Source organism: Amblyraja radiata, chromosome 19 (assembly GCF_010909765.2).
Source record: "Amblyraja radiata isolate CabotCenter1 chromosome 19, sAmbRad1.1.pri, whole genome shotgun sequence".
Taxonomy (NCBI): Eukaryota; Metazoa; Chordata; class Chondrichthyes; order Rajiformes; family Rajidae; genus Amblyraja; species Amblyraja radiata.
This window is the reverse complement of record NC_045974.1, coordinates 36,803,737-36,825,301: the sequence shown is the minus strand read 5'-3', so window position 1 is coordinate 36,825,301 and position 21,565 is coordinate 36,803,737. Positions and strand designations below refer to the sequence as shown.

At 44.2% G+C, this 21,565-nt stretch overlaps 2 protein-coding genes across 3 annotated transcripts in view; one reads left to right on the top strand and one right to left on the bottom strand.

Moving 5' to 3' along the window:
• grip1 (glutamate receptor interacting protein 1) overlaps nucleotides 1-21,565 on the top strand; it is a 596,334-nt gene that overhangs the window by 471,798 nt on the left and 102,971 nt on the right. The window lies entirely within an intron of this gene.
• The window catches only part of LOC116984141 (DNA helicase B-like), a 73,239-nt gene that overhangs the window by 21,852 nt on the left and 29,822 nt on the right, over nucleotides 1-21,565 (bottom strand). The window contains exons 5-9 of the mRNA XM_033038262.1: nucleotides 6,429-6,609; nucleotides 4,830-4,971; nucleotides 3,256-3,395; nucleotides 2,311-2,395; nucleotides 1,439-1,498 (exon numbers count right to left, since the gene is read on the bottom strand). Coding sequence (XP_032894153.1) covers nucleotides 1,439-1,498; nucleotides 2,311-2,395; nucleotides 3,256-3,395; nucleotides 4,830-4,971; nucleotides 6,429-6,609 — 608 coding nt within the window. The remainder of the gene's footprint in view (nucleotides 1-1,438; nucleotides 1,499-2,310; nucleotides 2,396-3,255; nucleotides 3,396-4,829; nucleotides 4,972-6,428; nucleotides 6,610-21,565) is intronic.

Sequence of the window (21,565 nt, the reverse complement as noted above, 5' to 3'; positions counted from 1 at the left end):
CCCATAGTCCCTAACTGCGCAGGCGCGGCTGACGGGTTCCCGTTGTGACATCCCCATATCCCCCCCCTCCTCCCCTCACCCCCCCCCAACTCCGCCTCTTTCCCTTCCCCCCAACCCCTAAGCACTCACTCCATCCCCCCTCAAATCCCCCACATCCACTCTTAGCGGCTCTCTGCCGGCGCAGCCATTCCCGCCCATTGGGTTCCCATCGTGACGCAGAACACGCAGGTATCACTGCGCAGGTGCAGCTGATGGGCACGGCAAGTGGAAAAGGGATCATAAAAGCTTAAAATGTGAATAACTCTTAAAATATTACAATTTAAAAGTTAAAGATGAGATTTATTCAGTCCATTCTTTCTTGCTGCGTCTCTTGTTGCGTTCTGCAGTCGGGGGAGGGGGACGGCTTCAAACGGGGCCTATCAGGGGCCGGGTTGGGGTGCGCTGCCATGGCCTATCGCTGCCTTGGTCTACCGTGACCTACCGCTGCATATTGTTGCCATGGCCTGCCGCTGCCGCTCCCAACCGGCTTCAGGCGGGGACCGGTGGGGAGCATCCTGCAGCTGGGGACGGGACAGCTTCAGGCGGGGGCCGGTGGGGGGGAGCGTCTTGCAGCGGGGAAGGGAGACGGCTTTAGGAGGAGGTTGTCGGAGGCCGGGGGTGGGGGGGAGGGGGCAGGAGCCAGCGAGGGGAACCAGAGGGGAAGGGGCTGGAGTTGACGGTGCGATGGGAACTCACAGCAGTCGCTGGTCGATGGTTGTTCTCCTACGCCGGGATCAGAGTCTCTGCTTTCCATTTGGCGACATCTCCGACTCCGCGCTGGACTGGGCCATTTTCCGGTCCCTCCGAAAATCGTGTCTGGTTGGAAACCTCCGCCGGCCATCTTCAGCTCCAGTAAAGACACGATGGCGCAGGCAGAGGCGGACCGTCCCGCGGAGTGACATGAGAAAAAACAATCCACGCGGCGCTGAATGGCAGAAGAGATCGATCTGCACACGTGCGATTTTTAAGATTCTTTAAACCTCACTAACTGTTACATTAGACCACCGATCGAAATGAAACTTGGTGCAATTGCAGCACAGGAGAACAGTGAGTAAGCTGGCTAACAATCGTAGCGCTATCGCGTACCATTTTTGCGCAAATATAATCACCACGAACCGGAAGATAACAAGATCAGAGCTTTAGTTATGTATAGATAGATGGGCTGCTGCTGTTACTATATATCCAACCAAACAATGTCAGCAATTGCTAGTACAACATAAGCCATTCATAGCTCTTGTTATAGCTTTTGGCAATTGTGTGTTACTCGTGTCTTGTCAAAATGCAGTAATTTTAATATTCACTGAAATTTAGACAACACCCAAACCATACAGACTGCAAAAGCTGAGCACTTCAGGCACAATAAAGTAGAAATCACATCAAACTGTTATACAGCACTTACCGAGGAAGATGATCCGAATATTTCTTGCAGCAGAGTTCATTAATTAATGCACAATCTTTCCTATATAAAAAGTCAAAAGTTGAAATGAGCATTTGTGCATCCAAGTGTGGAAATATTAAACGTACGTACATACTAGATCTGTGATAACACACATACAGAAGATATCACATCTCAGCTGCTATGACTTCACATGAATGCAATGAAATCAGAGATGCTCAGGCACGCCATTTCCCAAACCAACACAGTAGTGCAAATTGTATCGCGTTCATTACATTATACAGGTTAAAAAAAGATAGACAATTGATGCTGAAGTCATAAAGAGTGATTTTTAAAGAGAGATTAATCATGAAATGCATGTGCTATTTTGTTAAAAATGCTCTCATAAATAATCTTCCTTCTAAATAGATATACAATAAAAGTGCTTCTTTTCCCCTCTTTTCACTTACCCCAATAAGATTCTATTCATCAAATACTTTACGATATATCTCAACAGAATTTTGTTACACAAAGGATGGTGGGTGTATGGAACGAGCTGCCAGAGGAGGTGGTCGAGGCAAGTAGTATCACAATATTTAAGAAACATTTAGACAGGTACATGGACAGGACAGGTGTAGAGGGATATGGGCCAAATGCAGGCAGGTGGGACTACTCTAGATGAGGCATGTTGGTCGGCGTGGACAAGTTGGGCCAACAGGCCTGTTTCTAGGCAGTATGACTAGAAAACTTTAAACTTTGGGCTACATACTATTTAGTTCTACTTGGTACGTCTTCACCATTTCACTTTTTAACATCCCTTTCTTTGTTTTTGTAGTGGCATCTTTAAGGGAAAACTTAAAGAATTTCACTCCCAAAATTTCCAAAAATATAGTTACCGTCTAAATGCAATGAACTGCGATGTCACATGATTCTCAAGTCCTGGGGCACCTCCTAACAAAACATTGATAGACTCTTGAATAACTACCAAAGAAAGAAGAAATAGACTGTTATCACACACCAATACAACATAGCCAGATCCAGATATAATGCATTGAAAAAAAAATTGTTGTATATTTTCAATTTATTTCTGCTCTAAGAGAAGCAAGCTTCTATACTTTTCATTCGGCTAAATGGCATCCTACATTTTTCTCATTACGTTATTGAACATAAGCCTGCCTTTGAACGTGCAATTATGCCTAATTCCAAACACATTTCAAGTTTTAGAGCGTAGACGCAAAATGCTGGAGTAACTCAGTGGGACAGGCAGTATCTGTGGAGAGAAGGAATGGGCGACATTTCGGGTCGAGAGCCTTGCCTTCACAGTTGTAATCACCCAGCCACTTGGAAACAATATTCAACTGCATTAATCCATTTGGGACTTTGGTGGTGCTGGGCTAGCAGACTTTCCAAACTATTGGATGTTATTTTTATTAATACTTCTGTAGGAGCCATGAAGCTTAAGTCAGTATTATTATCATGTCTGATATGTTTAGTTTTAGTTTTTATCTGCCTGTACTTTTGTTTCTGAATGTGGATGTGAAAACTATATATTTACATGCACAATTATGCATGTGCAATTAAGTTTTTTTGAGGGGAGGGATGAACCACAATTAGTGGCAGGGTATAATTGCACCGAGGGTACATAGAATCAATCGATCCTGCCTAGATATAATTCTAGGACAACTGCCGATTTCTCACAGCAATACACCAGCGGAAGCTAACGTCAAGGTTCTGACAAAGCCATTACAAGTTCAATATTATCAACAAATATTTGACATAAAATATTCATTTTCTGAATAAACTGAAAATAATAAATGAAAATGAACAAATCCCATGCTCACCAGAGGGGTCAGAATCGAGCAAAACCAGAATGAATTTTTTATCAGATGCTGGGATTGAGATTCCTATCCCTCTCGATATAGGCAACACTGCATCATATTCCAACATTTTATAAGTTGACTTAAGTCCTATCTCAGCAATCCTAGAAATAAGGATATAACGATTTCAGTTTTTGCAAGAAAATTCAGACATCAAGACAAATCTTTTGCACATTATTTCAAAAACAAACTTCCTCTCAACATCCTCAACCCCCATTGATTTTTCATCGTCTCTTTAATTAATGATTCAAAAGTAGCAACTGAAATGAGTTTTTCACCCAGACTTGCTCGATTCATTGTGCAAACAGGGCAGATGCAATCACATAGGAAAGCTGCTTAAAGAATATCTTGTCAGTGTGATAACAGGACCCTCATTTTGAAATACACAAGTACTTGCATTAGTTTCATTATCGCTGGCACATGGGCCAGTAGTTCATCCTTTTCAATTCTTTGCAAAAAATATTGCACTAATCAGCTATTAAAAAAGTGACCAACAATGCAAAAGAAACCTAAAGAAACATAGAAATTAGGTGCAGGAGTAGGCCATTCGGCCCTTCGAGCCTGCACCGCCATTCAATATGATCATGGCTGATCATCCAACTCAGTATCCCGTACCTGCCTTCTCTCCATACCCTCTGATCCCCTTAGCCACAAGGGCCACATCTAACTCCCTCTTAAATATAACCAATGAACTGGCCTCGACTACCCTCTGTGGCAGAGAGTTCCAGAGATTCACCACTCTCTGTGTGAAAAAAGTTCTTCTCATCTCGGTTTTAAAGGATTTCCCCCTTATCCTTAAGCTGTGACCCCTTGTCCTGGACTTCCCCAACATCGGGAGCAATCTTCCTGCATCTAGCCTGTCCAACCCCTTAAGAATTTTGTAAGTTTCTATAAGATCCCCTCTCAATCTCCTAAATTCTAGAGTATAAACCAAGTCTATCCAGTCTTTCTTCATAAGACAGTCCTGACATCCCAGGAATCAGTCTGGTGAACCTTCTCTGCACTCCCTCTATGGCAATAATGTCCTTCCTCAGATTTGGAGACCAAAACTGTACGCAATACTCCAGGTGTGGTCTCACCAAGACCCTGTACAACTGCAGTAGAACCTCCCTGCTCCTATACTCAAATCCTTGTGCTATGAAAGCTAACATACCATTCGCTTTCTTAACTGCCTGCTGCACCTGCATGCCTACTTTCAAAGACTGGTGTACCATGACACCCAGGTCTCGCTGCATCTCCCCTTTTCCTAGTCGGCCACCATTTAGATAATAGATATTAGATAAGAAGCTGCCAATACAGCACCAAAAGTAAAGCAAATAAATTAGAAATGTTTCTAAAGAAAAGGAAATCTATTGCAGCAAGTGGCAAAAATACATTTTTGTAAAATGAAATCTAACTATTTGTGAGCCTGTCTAACTCCATCAAAGAGTAATGAAAATTATCTGATGATTTTTTATATATGTAAAATTAAGATAAAACTTCTTAAGTTAAACAAATGGAAGTGGATATAATACATGAGAATAAGAAATAAAATATACCTGGCAGCATTTTCTACTATCAGTCGACTCTCTGCACGGTGATTAATCGATAGGTCAATGGCCCATCCAATGTTCTTTAAACTAAAGTATATGTCCTTAAACATGTTGCCAGGCTCTATACTGGGCAACTGTCTAATATCACCTAGAAGAAATAAAAAATGTAAAGTACTGTAGAAATATATGTAGGATGGGATTGGACATGCAACTGTGAGGCAATTTAACTGGAACCTCTTATTATTTTGTTTCATAATTTATTTCCTCTGATACAGACAAAGCAATCAGTAATGAGATCAGAGGCAGACACAAAGCACAGGTGTAACTCAGCAAGCAACTCTAGAGAACATGGAATCTGAAGAAGGGTTTAGGCCGGAAACGTTGCCTATTTCCTTCGCTCCATCGATGCTGCTGCACCCGCTGAGTTTCTCCAACTTTTTTGTGTACCTTCTGGAGAACATGGATTGGTGACGCTTTGGGTCGGGACTCTTTTTCAGACTGATTGTACTGGGGAGGTGAAAGCAGGAAGAGGTGGGGTGGAACATAGTCTGGCATGAAAGGTTGATGTAAGGGGGCGTGTCGATTGGCAGATGGTTGGAGAAAGGCCAGAGATGAAAAGATAAAATTGTGACATAATAGACAAGGGGAGAAGAAATGGAAAGGGAAAAGGAAGAAATGTGAGTACAGATGGGGCACAGGAAACAGACGGGGCAAAATGAGATGACGGGGGCGGTGGGCAGTGTTTGTAGGTAAGTTACCAAAAACTGAAAAATTCAATATTCATGCTTTAGGTTGAAAACTACCCAAGCAGAGCATGAGGTGTTGTTCTACAGTTTGTGTGTGGCCTCTCTCTGGCGATGGAGGTGACCGGGGACAGGAAAGTCAGTATGAGAATGGGAATGGGAGTTAAAATAGTTAATAACCAGGAGATCCAACAGGCCTGAGCGCAAGTATTTGGTGAAATGTTAGACTAGACTTTGCTTGGTCTCTCCGAAGTAAAGGTGGCCACATCGAGAGCACTGAATGGATAGATGAGGTTACAGGAGGTGCACGTGAATCTCTGCCTCACCTGGGAGGATTACTGGATTCTCGGGATGGATGCGCAAGAGACGGTATAGGAACAGGTGCTACATCCCCGGTGTCAGGAGAAAGTACCTGGGAGAGGGTGGAAGGGATGGATGAGTGAACCAAGAGTATGGGAAGGAACTGCAAATGCTGCTTTAAACCGAAGATAGACACAAAAATCTGGAGTAACTCAGTGGGTCAGACAGCATCTCTGGAGAAAATGAATAGGTGATGTTTTGGGTCAAGACCTTTCTTCAGAGGTTGCGGAGGGAAGCAGAAGGGGATGTGGATGATAAGATACTACTGGTGGTGGGATCACATTGAAGGTGGTGGAAGTGGCTAATCAGTAGCCATTGAATATTAAAATTGTAATCATACAATTTAATGTAACCTCCCTTAACAGCCTGAAGGGCCTGTCCCACTTGGGCATCATTTGCGGCCAGATTTTGTGACATCCCAAAAATCCTGGGGCGGCCGGAATGTCATAACCTCAGATGCAAATTTGTGAGTAATTCATTCCCAAGTCAAGCAGATACTTACCAAGGATTATAAGCTTTTTGAGATTGGCATATTTCATAAGCGATTTTAAAACAGTACTTAAAGTCTTCACCGAGACCAAACTTCCCTCATCAATAATCAAAACCTGAACTTCAGAAAACATCCAATCGAACACTTTTGGTTTTTCCTTGGAATATTTGGCATAGCTGAAACTCCACATTACCTGTTTTTGCAACAAAATTATCTTTTAACTGGCAGGTTTCAAAACATGCATTATATTTATCGCTCTAATCAGTGTTCAAGTAGGCATAAAACATGAGAACTAAGAACTTATTTTGTACCTTTAAAACTATTATGAAACACTTAAATGATTTTTTTACGAATTTTGCCTTCTTACCCATCATAATACTAAGATGAAACGAGAACTTACCAGTTTGAAGTTTGATCTTTATTTTATGAGGAGTTACGATGAGGGATTACGTGAAGAACCCCGTTCAGCCGCACGTGTGTCAATCTTCAAAGCAGCGGTGTGAAAGTGTTATAGTGACTGAAGTATGAAAGTAAGATGAAAGAAGACTAGAACTACCCGATGACCTTTACGAGGGCTGGGAGCGGAGGGCATGTAATCCATCATCGTAACTCCTCGTAAAATAAAGATCAAACTTCAAACTGGTAAGTTCTCGTTTAATCTTACTATTTTACTTCGGAGTCACGTGAGTGACTACGTGCAGATTTCAAAGCTCTGTGATTTAATGCCGTGAGAAACAAGTCTACAAAACCACAACTGCCCCATTGACAAATGAGAGAAAAACATTCATAATGCATATAGTCATGACATAGATTTAAACACGCTGATGCTGTTAAATAAGTAATAACAATAGTCACATCTCTCATCCGGATGGAACCTATAACAGGACATAAAATCAAGTTGAGAAATACCCCTGGTCTGGCAACAGGTTATTTTAACATGTTTGAAAATTTGTTCGTTTGACCACGCTACAGCCGTTGGGATGTGGTCCAGCGGAACATAATTATCCCTTGCTGCTGCTGTTATAACAGCCCTGGTGGAGTGAGAACCGGATCAGTATCTACTCCTGCATATCTCAACTCTGTTTTAACACCTGGCAAGATCTGAGCAGATACGTTCTTATAACGTTTTTTGTAACTAACAATCATGGTTCGCTCAGAGTCTCGAAGGCTCTGGTGACCTTGACGTATTGTTGTATATGTGTGTCCTCACATAACGAAAGGTCACTGGGTATGCTTTGAACTATTTTGAGACCTGACATCCCTACTGCTCTGCTTAAATAAATTATAGCATACTATGCATATATTTGCAGATGTAATCATCCTCTCCTGTCACAATTATGTAGCGAGTGACCTGTTGCGCTAACCAGCGCCAGGAGGATAACTACCTAATAAGGTCCGGTCAAAGCTAAGCATGTAGCTGGAACCCCCTGGTGAAATAGTGTTAACACAATGTCAACCTCCCATACTGCATTGTACTTGTCCTGGGAAAACTTGTGTAAAAGCTATCCTTTACTAACTCGATATCCGAGGTGAACCCAACAAAGTGGACCTCGTTAGCTGCAGTAAGTCTGATGGAAAGCACCTTGGCACAGTTAATGACCATATAACTCAATATTGTCAAAGACCATTTAAATGAACTGTAATAGCTCAAAATCTGTACCATTTTAAATGTAACATGAACATTAAACAAACGCTTCCCATCTCCTGAAGCAGCAAAGTACGCTTTTTGGTACCATTCCAGCACTGTGAATACATACAAAAATAGGTGAGACAACCCAAGCCATAAGCAGTCTATTGAGAATCTGTATCATGGATTTATCATGCAATGGCTGATTTCCCGAGCCACAGGCTGAACCAGCAAGTTACGTTTAAAATAACCATATAAGGTTGCATTATTATTATTCCCGACAAATCGGGAATCAAACTGCATAGGCCAAATCCACAGCTGGAACCTAAAGCTGCTCTTGATGACTTTATTTCAAGACCCGACTCATTAAGCAAAATGAAGGAAGACATAAAAGACCATTCCTCATGCTTGTAGCGAGAATGTATCTTTCACCACTGTTATGCCACACATTTTTGCAACCTTTGAATTAGCATGAAAACAACATATCTATATTCGGTGTTGCATTGAATCAGAATTTCATAAATACTGTGTGGTCCAACACCCATTCTGTGTTGTCATGGATCTGTACTTAATGATACTCCAGTGGCAAATGAGATTATGTACCTATTACAGGATCTTTTACCTGATTGCACCCTCGTGCTTATCATATGCCACATCATAGTGTATCAACATGAAGTTGAGCATGCACCTATGCATATTCACTCAATCACTCTTTAACCCACAAAATGCACGTAGGGTCTATAGATAGTTGATACCAATAACTGAAGAGTTAATAACTCATGCAAATCTCCTGCACCTCCAACTAGAGATGACATTCGCATTTTCCCACCTTAGGCCATAGCATCATTTTTGCAATATAATGACATATTTATTGATCAACTACTGGAGCAATGCTGAATACTGTTTGTCCATCATAGTGACTTTAGTAGCTTCAGCTGGTAATAGCAAAGGTGCGTTATCAATGTGATAATATCCTAGTTAATAATGGAATATTTATGTATTTTATTAAGTAAAGATTAATTTGGGTTTTGAGTTCTGAGTAAATGAAAGCTTTGAAATTGGGTTCTGTAGAAGGGCTGGGTAATCAGGGAATTGGAGGCCATCATTCAAACTGCATCCAAGCTGCTTCCTGTTGTGCCCAAGCAGAAGATATTGACAATGGTGAGAGGGGATGTACTTGCTGAGAAGATTCTGGCTTCTGTAAACACAAGCCTTGGGAGAGCATGAGCTTCCTGAGAAATTGGTATTCTCGACTAGCAGAAACTTCTGTGGGCAACTGATAAGGATCCTTACATTGTTTAAGAAGGTACTGCAGATGATAGACCTTTGACTAACTTCCTGTTATTTGGGGTTTCATAACTAAAGTTTGTGATCGATATAACTATAGCATGAGAAGTATTGTATTAGTGACAAGCATGCTTTGAATGGGTAGAGCTGTGATTGGTATGTTAGACTCATTGCTGCCATTCTGTATGAACATGTGGCTATGTTTCTAAAACAGTATAAAAATATGCTGTATGTCTTCATTCATTAGAGTGATGGCCTGGGAGGAGTTAAGTATCTGCTGTATGCTTGACTTTGTATCTCCTAGCACTCTCTATCTAAATGATCATTAAAGCTTGTATTGGTTTTACCCAACTTATTGTAAGTTGTCTGTTTTAAGAAAATGAACCTTAACAAATGACCTTCATGGCCCTTTATAGTTTGCCATTAAGCATGCTGTCAGTTCTCCCACTTGCACAGCTACATCACATCTATTACATTGCCATTAGTCGCTTCTGCTTCTTCTTCTTGTAGGATTCCGGCAGTGTAGACGCTGCTAGCGTATTACTGCCCTCCACAGGTCAAAGTTTGAACTAAATTCTTACATACAATCCTGTAACTTGCAGGAATTGAAGAACAGCCCTGGATATCAGTTGATGTTTCTCATTGTGTCCAAACAAAGATAAAACAGAAAAAGCCTCAACTCCAAGTCCTGTCAGTCTAACAAACAATACCTTTCTTTCTACCCTATACTTTTTACATTCTAGGAAAACATGCTTAACTGCCTCATTACTCCCACATTCACACAAGCCAGAAACATGTTTCCCTACAATGCACAAATAGTAATTTAACCCAGTGTCCCAACCTCAATCTACACAGTTTAACTGAGTCCCTACGGGACAGAGATGTACAGAAACATATTTTCCTAACTTCAGATTGTATAGAAAAGTAGTGTCTACCCCTGACTTCCATTTCCCATCCTCTCTGCCATTCTTTTGTTAAGCCCTCTTTAATTATTTCTCTCAGTTCCACTCTCCCCAATGATACATGGATATATATTTCTCTTCTTAAACTCTCCTTTGCTATGAGGTCCACCTGCTCATTCCCCATCACCCCAGCATGCCCGGGAACCCAGCAAAAAGTGATGTTACACGCAAACCCAATTCTAGAGAACACACTCATGATTTCATTTAGAATGTCAGGACGAGCTTTAGATTTCCCTACTCTTAAAGTTTCAAGAGCAGCTGCAGAATCAGAACAGATAATGACTTCACTAAAACTGGCTTCCTCAATCCACCATAGAGCCCATTGAATTGCCATTAATTCAGTCGTGAGAACAGAGCTTCCATCAGAAATGCGCCGGCCAATCTTCAACCCAAGCTGCTCCACATACACTCCAAACCCAGCTCTCCCACTAACTGGATCTTTAGATCCATCTGTAAAAACAATCAAAGTGCTCTCACTGATTGAATTAAGATATTCCACTATTCTTGGAGTCACCTCGTGCTTATCTTTTTCCTGAAGAAAAACAAGCTCAATAAACAGTTCAGGAAGAACCCAATAGGGCACAGGTAGCCATATTGTATGCTCTATAATACCCCCTTGTTCCAAACCCAGCTTCTTAGCCCACTGATTTATAATGACAAAAAATGTGTTATATTTGCTACCATCATCAACCTCTTGCAACAAACACCTTGCTGGGAAGGTATCATTACACCCACAAAGTTTAGCCCAGTAATGTAACCCTAGCTTAATGCGCCTTAACCATAAGGGCATTTCTCCCATTTCAACAATCAGTTAGTCTCATGAATAGAAACTGCTTTATAACAACAAGGCTGTTCCAGGTTTCTATTGACTCCAATCTGTTGCCCAGGGCGGAGTCACAGGCCAACTATCCATTTGATAAAAACTTAATTTAACTGGATAGGAGAGAACAATTTCTCAAGTAACTTGAGGCTGAAACAGTGCATTTTAGGCAAATACAGCGTCAAAATATAATCCAGACAATACATCACAAGTGTTGTTGAACTCTGAGTAGTCCTTTGAATGATTTATTGTCATCATACTGTTAAATTGTCTCATCATAGCAATGCCTTCAAATATCTCTGATGATCATTGTACATGGAAACCCCTAAGAAATCAGTCTGATCACCCTTCTTTCATAATGAACAGCCCACGCCTGCCATCATTTAGTGTCTGCCCTGAACGGCAACTCTGGCCCGGTTCCGATAATTCTCACATGTCCCAAGACAACTCTTGCCATAATTCTGACCCTGCCTTGAAAGACAATTCCCCATATCTCCGAGCCTGTCTCGAAGACAAACCTGATACTGGACCTGGCTCAACACTCTTCTGGCCAATTTCCAACCTTCTTGGAATACTAGTAATGTCCAGTTTACCTGGTTAAAATGCCTCCGAGTAGATGACAATGCCTCAATCATTTGTGTATAGTACAACCAATTGTAAATCTTACCAACTTGTTCGTGGTCACTTAGTTGTAGAGTAACTCTGGTCAGCTTTCATGCTGCTACCAGCTTCAGTGAACCGCTTCCTGCCGATGAAGCCGTGGGGTGCGCTGTCCCCTAAACTATGAATCCTTGCTCGTCCTTCAGGTTTTGCCTGTGGAATAGGTCTTACCTGAATAGAAGATTCGGCGGGTGGCTCTAACGTCCCCTGATAGCGGTGTTCACTGCATTGTGGTGGGATGGCAACCTTGCTGCCAGGAATCGTACCTCTGACATGTGCCCTTCATCCCTTGAGGTATGCTCCACGCTATACCCTCAGCCTCGGCATCAGATTTACACTGACCCGGCATGTTCTCCTCTTCCATAAGGGAGACATTAAGCAGACCTACTACAAGGCGCTGCTGGCGCGGCCTCTTCAACAGGCCCACCCTTCAGGGACAGAAATGCACCGGTAAACTCACCTCTTCGATGAGGGAGACATTATGCAGCCCTACTACAGGTGCTGCTGCCAAACATTTAAGCAGCCCTATTACAAGGCGCTGCTGGCGCAGCCTAGAGCAATAGGCCGGCACTGCCATAGACTCAGCATCCTCTTTAAGCAGCCCTGCTGCTGGCGCGGACTTTCCCATAGTCCCGCACTGACACAACTCCTGCTGTTAGGGTGTATCTAGCTTGAGCCTCCTCTCAATAGGGCTCCATCCTGGTCAACCTCCACATTTTTCACTTTATCGGAAGGGAACCCTCCCAGCACCAGGACTGACCACTTTGGTCGATTTACCCCATATCTTGGGGACCTCTGCGGTCTTTTCCTGGTGGCGGCGCGACTCGTTGCAGCGGCTCCTACAGCCTGTCTGTCTTTTTTTTTAATTTTTGTCTAGTTAAATGTAGTGTTTGTGTTTTTTTAAGCTTGGTTTTAAATGTGTATATGTGGGGGGCGGGGGGGGAAACCGTTTTAAATCTCTTCCCTGTACGGGAGACCCGACCTTTTCCCTGTCGGGTCTCCGTTGTCGTTGGGGCCTAGCACCGTGGAGCGGCCTCCAGCCTGAACGACCCGGGGGCTCGGGAGTCTGCGGAGCTGTGGAGCTGCGGACTACTCACCATCGTGGGGCTGGCCGGCCTCGGTGCGTGGGGAGCGGTGGTGACTCGCTGCTGCGACTCGACTCCTGGGGCTCGGAGGCTCCAGCAACGCAGCCGCAGGTCCGGTGGACTGGGACATCGGGAGCTCGCGGGTCCGGGGGGAGAGAGAGAGACCGCTTCCCGGAGCTCCCGCAACGCGACTTCATCCAGCCCGTGTCGCGGGGTTGGAACGACCTGGAGCGGGGTCATACATCACCCGGCACGGCTTCATGGCCGTGGGACTCACCATCGCACGCTGGGGCTCCGACCTTGTACTTTCAGACCGGGAGCGGGGCCGTAAATCGCCCCGCGCGGCCTAAAATGGCCGTGGGACTTATCATCACCCGCCTGGGGCTTGGACATCGGGAGAGACATGGAGAGCAGGGGAGAGAAAAGACTTTGCCTCCATCACAGTGGGTTCACTGTGATGGATGTTTGTGTGAACTTAATTGTGTGTATGTCTGTAGGACATTGTCTTTGTTTGTATGGCTGTGGAAACAAAATTTCGTTTGAGTCTCACTGGGGCTCAAATGACAATAAATTGTATTGTATTGTATTGTATTGTATTGTAGCTGGTGGATTTCCCCTCCCCCGGGAATCCCAGCACCCATATATATTACCGGAGGGAAAAACCCCTACCGGCACCATGGCTGACCGTTCCGGTCTGTTTAACCCCTTTCCTGGGGACCCCTGCGGTCTGAAAGCCGCATAACTACTGGATTCCCTTACCCGGGAACCCCAGTATCTATGTATATATCAGGGAAAATCCTCCTGACACCCGGCATCTATATTATATTGAGGGGGAAATCCTGCCGACACCCGGTCTACTGGAGGTCACCTCCCCGGGAACCCCAGCATGTACCTGCCTATCGGAGGGAAACCCTCCCTGCACCCGGAGCGCCTGGAAGCCACTGACCACCCGTCAGCGACCGACTTCGCGACACCCGACATACTCCAGCTATCCGCTCCCGCGGCAAGAACCGGGGTTTCCCCACAGCCCATAGCTGGTTCCCTCGTCGGGCCTTGCAAATCCTCCGGCAGGAAGCCTCTGGACCAAGAGGTTCCTGCAAGGAATAAAACAGGTAAGAAAACCAAGCTTACCTTGAGTTTAAAACTTACTGGGCTGGAGAAGCTCCTGTTGCCCCAACTGGCCGCCTGCACCAATGCGTCTGACGTAATGACGCACGTGTGGCTGAACGGGGCTGCTTCACGTAGTCGCTCACGTGACTCCGAAGTAAAATCGTAAGTCCCTAATGTCATTCCCTTGGACAAGTCCCAGCATCAGACAAACTTTATTTGTGTAATTAAATAATGCTCATATGTGGATCTACAGTATATTTTTGATGAGGTCTGTGCACCGGAATAACGGTTTAAATTTTAATCAATTCAGCAATTCCAAAATCAGGGACAATTTAGTGTCTGTGATATTTACAGAAGAGTGTCCATTGCGTAGTACTACGGATAAACAATTGCAACAATTATCAACAAAGTAACCACTTACAAATAATTTGGTATATGTCAAAAAGGCCAAAAGGGACTTCTGCTCCAAGCTGGAGGATGAGACGGATGTTTGGCAACTGTGGCGGGGCTAGAATGGGACGACAGATGGCACAATGGGCTAAGTGTTCGGCTGGCAACCGGAAGGTAGCTGGTTCGAATCCCGCTTGGAGTGCATACTGTCGTTGTGTCCTTGGGCAAGACACTTCACCCACCTTTGCCTGTGTGTGTCCTTGGGCAAGACACTTCACCCACCTTTGCCTGTGTGTGTGGATGTAATTATGTGAAGCACTTTGGGGTCAATGCAATTTGACTAAAAATGTGCTATATAAATAAAATAAAATAAAATAAAAAATAGAATGCAATCACTTCCTAAAAGGCAAAATCAAGAGGCAGCTCAAATGTCAGCGAAGTATCACTCCCTGATGACAATGCGTTTTACGCATGCTTTGACAGGATGAACACTGATGTGCCTTCCCGAGGCCCCATTTGCCGTGATGGTATTTCGGTCACAGTCATAGAGGCTGACTTCGGAAGATCCTTCAGAGGTTGAACCCTCGGAAACACCTGGACCTGATGATATACCCGGGCGTGTTTTAAAAACCTGTGCGGACCAACTGGCTGGAGTTCAACCTCTCACTTTTGAGGTCTGAGATTCCAACCTGCTTTAAAAGGGCATCAATAATACCAGTGCCCAAGAAGAGCAAGGTGACATGCCTCAATGACTATCGACCAGTGGCACTAACGTCTGTGGTGATGAAGAGCTTTGAGAGGCTGATCATGGCGCAAATCAACTCATACCTCTTCAAAAACCTGGACCCACTGCAGTTCGCTTACCGCCACAACAGATCAAGGGTGGATGCGATCTCACTGGCTCTCCACTCGCTCTGGACCACTTGGACAAGAAAAACTCATATGTCAGGCTGTCATTCGTTGCTGGAAAATCGAAACTAGACAAAAGTGCTGGAGAAACTCAGCGGGTGTGGCAGCATCTATGGAGCGAAGGAAATAGGCAACGTTTCAGGCCGAAACCCTTCTTCAGACTTCGCTCCATACATAGAAACATAGAAAATAGGTGCAGGAGGACGCCATTCGGCCCTTCGAGCCAGCACCGCCATTCATTGTGATCATGGCTGATCATCCCCTATCAATAACCCGTGCCTGCCTTCTCTCCATATCCCCTGACTCCACTACCACTAGAGATCTATCTAACTCTTTCTTAAATCCATCCAGTGACTTGGCCTCCACTGCTCTCTGTGGCAGGGAATTTCATAAATTCACAAATCTCTGGGTGAACACGTTTTTTCTCACCTCAGTCCTAAATGACCTCCCCTTTATTCTAAGACTGTGGCCCCTGGTTCTGGACTCGCCCAACATTGGGAACATTTTTCCTGCATCTAGCTTGTCCAGTCCTTTTATAATTTAATATGCTTCTATAAGATCCCCCTCATCCTTCTAAACTCCAGTGAATACAAGCCTAGTCTTTTCAATCTTTTCTCATATGACATAGAAACATAGAACAGTCGCGCCATCCCAGGTATCAATCTTGTGAACCTATGCTGCACTGCCTCAATCACAAGGATGTCCTTCCTCAAATTAGGAGACGAAAACTGTACACAATACTTCAGATGTACTCCAGAGCCCTATACAACTGCAGAAGAACCTCTTTACTCCTACACTGAAACCCTCTTGTTAAGAAGGCCAACATTCCATTAGCTTTCTTCACTGCCTGCTGTACCTGTAAGCCAACTTTGAGTGACCAGTGTACAAGGACACCCAGGTCTCCCTTACCTAACCTAACCCCATTGAGATAATAATCTGCCTCCTTGTTTTTGCGCCAAAGTGGATAACCTCACATTTATCTATATTATACTGCATCTGCCACGCATCTACCCACTCACTCAACCTGTCCAGGTCACCCTGCGACCTCCTAACATCCTCTTCACAGTTCACACTGCCACCCAGCTTTGTGTCATCCGCAAACTAGCTAGTGATGCTCTAATTCCCTCTTCCAAATAATAATATATATGGTAAACAGTTGCGGCCCCAACACCGAGCCTTGCGACACTCCACTCGCCACTGACTGCCATTCTGAAAAGGACCCGTTCACTCCTACTCTTTGCTTCCGGTCTGCCAATCAATTTTCTATCCATGTCAACACCCTACCCCCAGTACCATGTACTCTAATTTTAGTCACCAGTCTCCCGTGCGGGACCTTATCAAAGGCTTTCTGAAAGTCTAGATACACTACATCCACTGGCACCCCTTCATCCATTTTACTTGTCACATCCTCAAAAGATTCCAGAAGATTAGTCAAGCATGATTTCCCTTTCATAAATCCATGTTGACTTGGACTAATCCTTTTACTGCTATCCAAATGCCCCATTATTACCTCTTTAATAATTGACTCCAGCATCTTTCCAACCACCGAAGTCAGGCCAACTGGTCTGTAATTCCCCGTTTTCTCTCTCGCTCCTTTCTTGAAAAGTGGGATTACGTTAGCTATCCTCCAATACACAGGGACTGATCCTGAATCTATTGAACATTGGAAAATGATCACCAATGCGTCCACTATTTCTAGAGCCACCTCCCTGAGGACCCTGGGATACAAACCATCAGGTCCAGGGGATTTATCATCCTTCAGTCCCATTAGCCTACCCAATACTATTTCTCGCCTAATGAAAATGTCTTTCAGTTCCTCTACCCCCTTAGATCCTCTGTTCTCCAGTACATCTGGGAGATTGTTTGTGTCTTCCTTTGTAAAGACAGATCCGAAGTACCTATTCAACTCTTCTGCCATTTCCTTGTTGTCCATAATAATGTCACTCGTGTCTGCCTTCAAGGGACACACATTTGACTTTGCTACTCTTTTTCCCTGAACATATCTAAAGAAGCTATTACTGTCCTTCTTTATATTCCATAGATGCTGCCGTACCCGCTGAGTTTCTCTAGCACTTTTGTTTACCTTAGGCTGTTATTCATTGACTACAGCTCGGCATTTAATACCATCTTCCCCTCTGAGCTGGTTACCAAGCTCTCAGATCTGGGTCTCTGCGCATCCCTCTGCAATTGGATCCTCAACTTCCTCATTCACAGACATCAGTCTGTCCGTATTGGTGGAAATGCGTCATCCTCGATAACAATCAGCATGGGAGCACCTCACGGCTGCGTGCTCAGCACCCTGCCGAACTCACTCTATACTCATGACTGTGTAGCCGGACATAGTGCAAACTCCATCTTCAAGTTCGCTGACGACACCACTGTTGTGCGACGTATCACTTATGGGGACGAGTCAGAGTATAGAATTAAGATCGACTGATTGACCAAATGATGCCAGCACAATAACCTGGCTCTCAACACCAGCCAAACCAAGGAACTGATTGGGGATTGGTGAAGGGGTAGGATGGGGACCCACAGTCCCGTTGAAAGGGTCAAGAACTTCGAATTCCAGGGTGTGCATATTTCCGAAGATCTCTCCTGGTCCCAGAACACTGATGCAATCATAAAGAAAGCACATCAGCGCCTCTACTTCCTGAGAAGATTAAGGAGAGTTGGTATGTCAAGGAGGACTCTCTCGAACCTCTACAGGTGCACAGTAGAGTGTGCTGACCGGTTGCATCGTGACTTGGTACGTGAACCTGAGCATCCAGGAGCGGAAAAGGCTGCAAAAAGTTGTAAACACTGCCCTGTCCATCATTGGCTCTGACCTCCCTACCATCGAGGGAACATATCGCAGTCGCTCTCTCAAAAAGGCTGCCAGCATCATCAACGACCCACACCATCCTGGCCACACACTCATCTCTCCACTTCCTTCAGTGTAGTGGCAGATTTTCATATCTTTCGGGAAATTAACTCCCTAGTCGCTAAAAGGATGAGCAGGGATAAGGGGAATATCTTCGACACGCATACGAGCTCATTCACAGAGACCTTCAGAACTTCTTCACAGATATGGCTTAAAACACACTTTTGATAAATAAATGCTTTATTGTTGATAGAAAATGATAAGATACATCCAAACTTCTTCCTGCAATCTTACTGCAATCCTCATCGAACTCCAGCTTATTACTTTAAACATTAGAAAATTCCTCGTGTCTCCGTAACACTTCGCATGATCTCCTTTTAAACTCACATGATCTCGCATGATCTGGCATGGCTCGCCTGGTCGAAGGGTTAACCTTCTCCCTGGCTCGCTTCAAACTACACTAAAAGCTAAACTTCTGCGCAAGCATCTTAGCTCCAAACACGTCATAATTCCTACCCACAATATAACGGGCAGTCTAAAATTTAAAGGCACATGCCATCTTCAATGACATACAAAAAATGCCATATATATATATATTCTCTGGTATATGGACACACTGATCTGATCTCAGGGCCGGCCTTAAACCAATTGGACCAATTGCTCCCAATTGGGCCCCGCGCCAGAGTAATCTACCCTCGGCTCAGGTAGATCAACCCCGGGTGGAAGGGGAGAGAGTAGAGGGAGAAGAAAGGGAAATTTGTTTCTAATACCTCCTCTAGTGCCCTTACGAAAGTTTCATATGGCAAAGGAACTCCACCATACGTAGGAATTTCTACAGGTGGTAAAATGACAGAGGTATTTTGTCGAGCTATGATCTCGACGAATTTAGATTGCCCATTCAATAGTGCCAATAATCCATCCTGATAACTCTGGCTTGGCTCCACCTGTTGATAAACAGGCCTTTGTGATTCAAACGGGCTTGCTCGAACCTGTGCACCAGGCCTCGAAAAAGCATGGTCCGCTATTGGTTTGTCTCGATGACATTCAATGACATATAAAACAGGCCAAATGGCCTCTACAATCAGGTAGAAGGTACAGCAGCCTGAAATCCGCAACAACCAGGTTCAGGAACAGCTGCTTCCCCACAGTCATCAGACTATTAAACACTTCAAACAAACTCTGAACTATAACAACCTATTGCATTTCATCTGTTTATTTATGTGTGTGTATATATATATTATATGGTATATGGACACACTGATCTGATCTCAGGGCCGGCCTTAAGCCAATTGGACCAATTGCTCCCAATTGGGCCCCGCGCCAGAGTAATCTACCCTCGGCTCAGGTAGATCTACCCCAGGTGGAGGGGGGAGAGAGAGGTGGAGAGAGAGTAGAGGGGGAAGAAAGGGATAGACGGGGAAAGGGGGAATGGTGAAGGGGTAGGTGGGTCGTTCCCTCGCGGTCCCGGGTCAGCGCTCCTGCCCCTCCAGTCACCGTGCTTCACGCATATTGCTCCATCCCTCTCTCTCCCCAGGAAGACGCAGTGAACAATACAGGGAGGGCCAGGGTTTGGAGCAACGTTTACAAACCTCGGACTCAGCTCACACCCGTCCATCGGCCCTCTCCCTCCCTTCTCTCCTCCCCTTCTATCCCTCCCTTCCCTTCTTTACTCCCTCCCCTCCCTCTATCTCTTTTCCCTTCTCTCCTTCCCTCTCTCCCTTCTCTCCATCCTCTCTCTCTTTTCCTTCCTCTCCTTCCCTTCCTCCTTTCTCTCCTTCCCTCCCTCCCTTCTTTCTCTACATCCCTCACTCCCTTCTCTCGTTCCTCTGTTCTCTCCCTCCCTTCCCTCCCACACACACATAATGCGCTGACAGCTAACACACACACATCACGCACAGACAACTAACACACACAACTAAGTTAGGATAGTGTAGAAGCCCAAAGGGTAGGATGAGGCTGAAGCCCCAAATTTAATGCCTGGACTAGTTTTTCGCCAATAGTTATTGGTTTTCCAGAATTTATTTAATTTTTTTAATTTTTTTTCCATTTCAGTCACTAAAACAAGTGGTGTTGTAACTATGTACTTTTCAGAGGTGATCTACACATTTTGTTTGTTACTTGTAGGCTTACATGTATGCAATTTTATATTAAAATGTAGTTTAGATCTGTTTGGTCCATTAACTCGCAGGCACTTTTAAGCGCACATTTTGATTACTTTCCATTCTACCATAGAGATATAAAGTCTATAATTTATTTGTATTTCTATGATTCCACAGACCTTGGCTGGGAACCTGGGACTCACCAAAATTGTTCCTAATTAGGCCCCGCACCTCCTAAGGCCGGCCCTGTCTGATCTGTATTTATGCCTACAATATTCCGTTGTGCTGCAGCAAGCAAGAATTTCATTGTCCTATCTGGGACAAGACAATAAACTCTCTTGACTTGACTTGTCTATTTTCCTCAAAAAGTTCTTTCCCCGATGCCACAGCACCCTGTTTTAAACATAAATAACGGCTTTACCAGCTCTTCTGAGCTTTTTATCAAATTTCTTCAAACAGTTCTTTTAGGATTATTGGACTTCAAACACCTCAGATTATGTATAAATTTACAAATTACATTCAAAGTTAAGCAAATCACATATTGTCCAAGTTTGAATAATTAATCTCCAGTCAATAACTAACTAAACTATACTGGTGGCGAACCATTTTAATTCATCTTCCCATTCCCATACTGACCTTTCTGTCCTGGGCCTCTTCCATTGTCAGTGTGAGGCCACACACAAGACAGAAACAAAATACTGGAGTAACTTATGCTGGAGAAGGGTCTTGACCCAAAATTTCACCGATTCCTTCTCTCCACAGATATTGCCTGTCCCGCTGAGTTACTCCAGCATTTTGTGTCCACCTTCAATTAAACCAGCATCTGCAGTTCTTTCCAACACAGAATGAACATTGAATTCTCCAATTTCCGGTAACATTCCAAGCTCTCACCCCCACACCAGTCTCCCCACCCTCCCCCATCTCTTCCTTGTGCTCCATCCAGAAGTGCACCCTTTTCTCCCCCTACCCCACCTCCCCTTTCCCTTCAACCCCATCCACTTCCACCTATAACCCTTCCTCTGGCTTCACATTTCACTGCACTCTATCTTACAACCTTTTTTCATTTCATCTCTGCTGTTTGACCACCCACCTGCCAAATCCATTCCCCGCCCACCCTCCACCACCACATAATTTCCCAGGCTTCACCATTCAGGATGTTATATCTCAAGACATTCCTGCCTTTTTAAAAAGGGAATCAGGGATAATGGTATAGCCTTTTTTAAAAGGGAATCAGGGATAATGGTATAGCCTTTTTTTTAAAGGGAATCAAGGATAATGGTATAACTTAGTTATTGAAAGAGAATCAAAAAAGTAGATTATGAAGTAAAGTAGATGAGCTT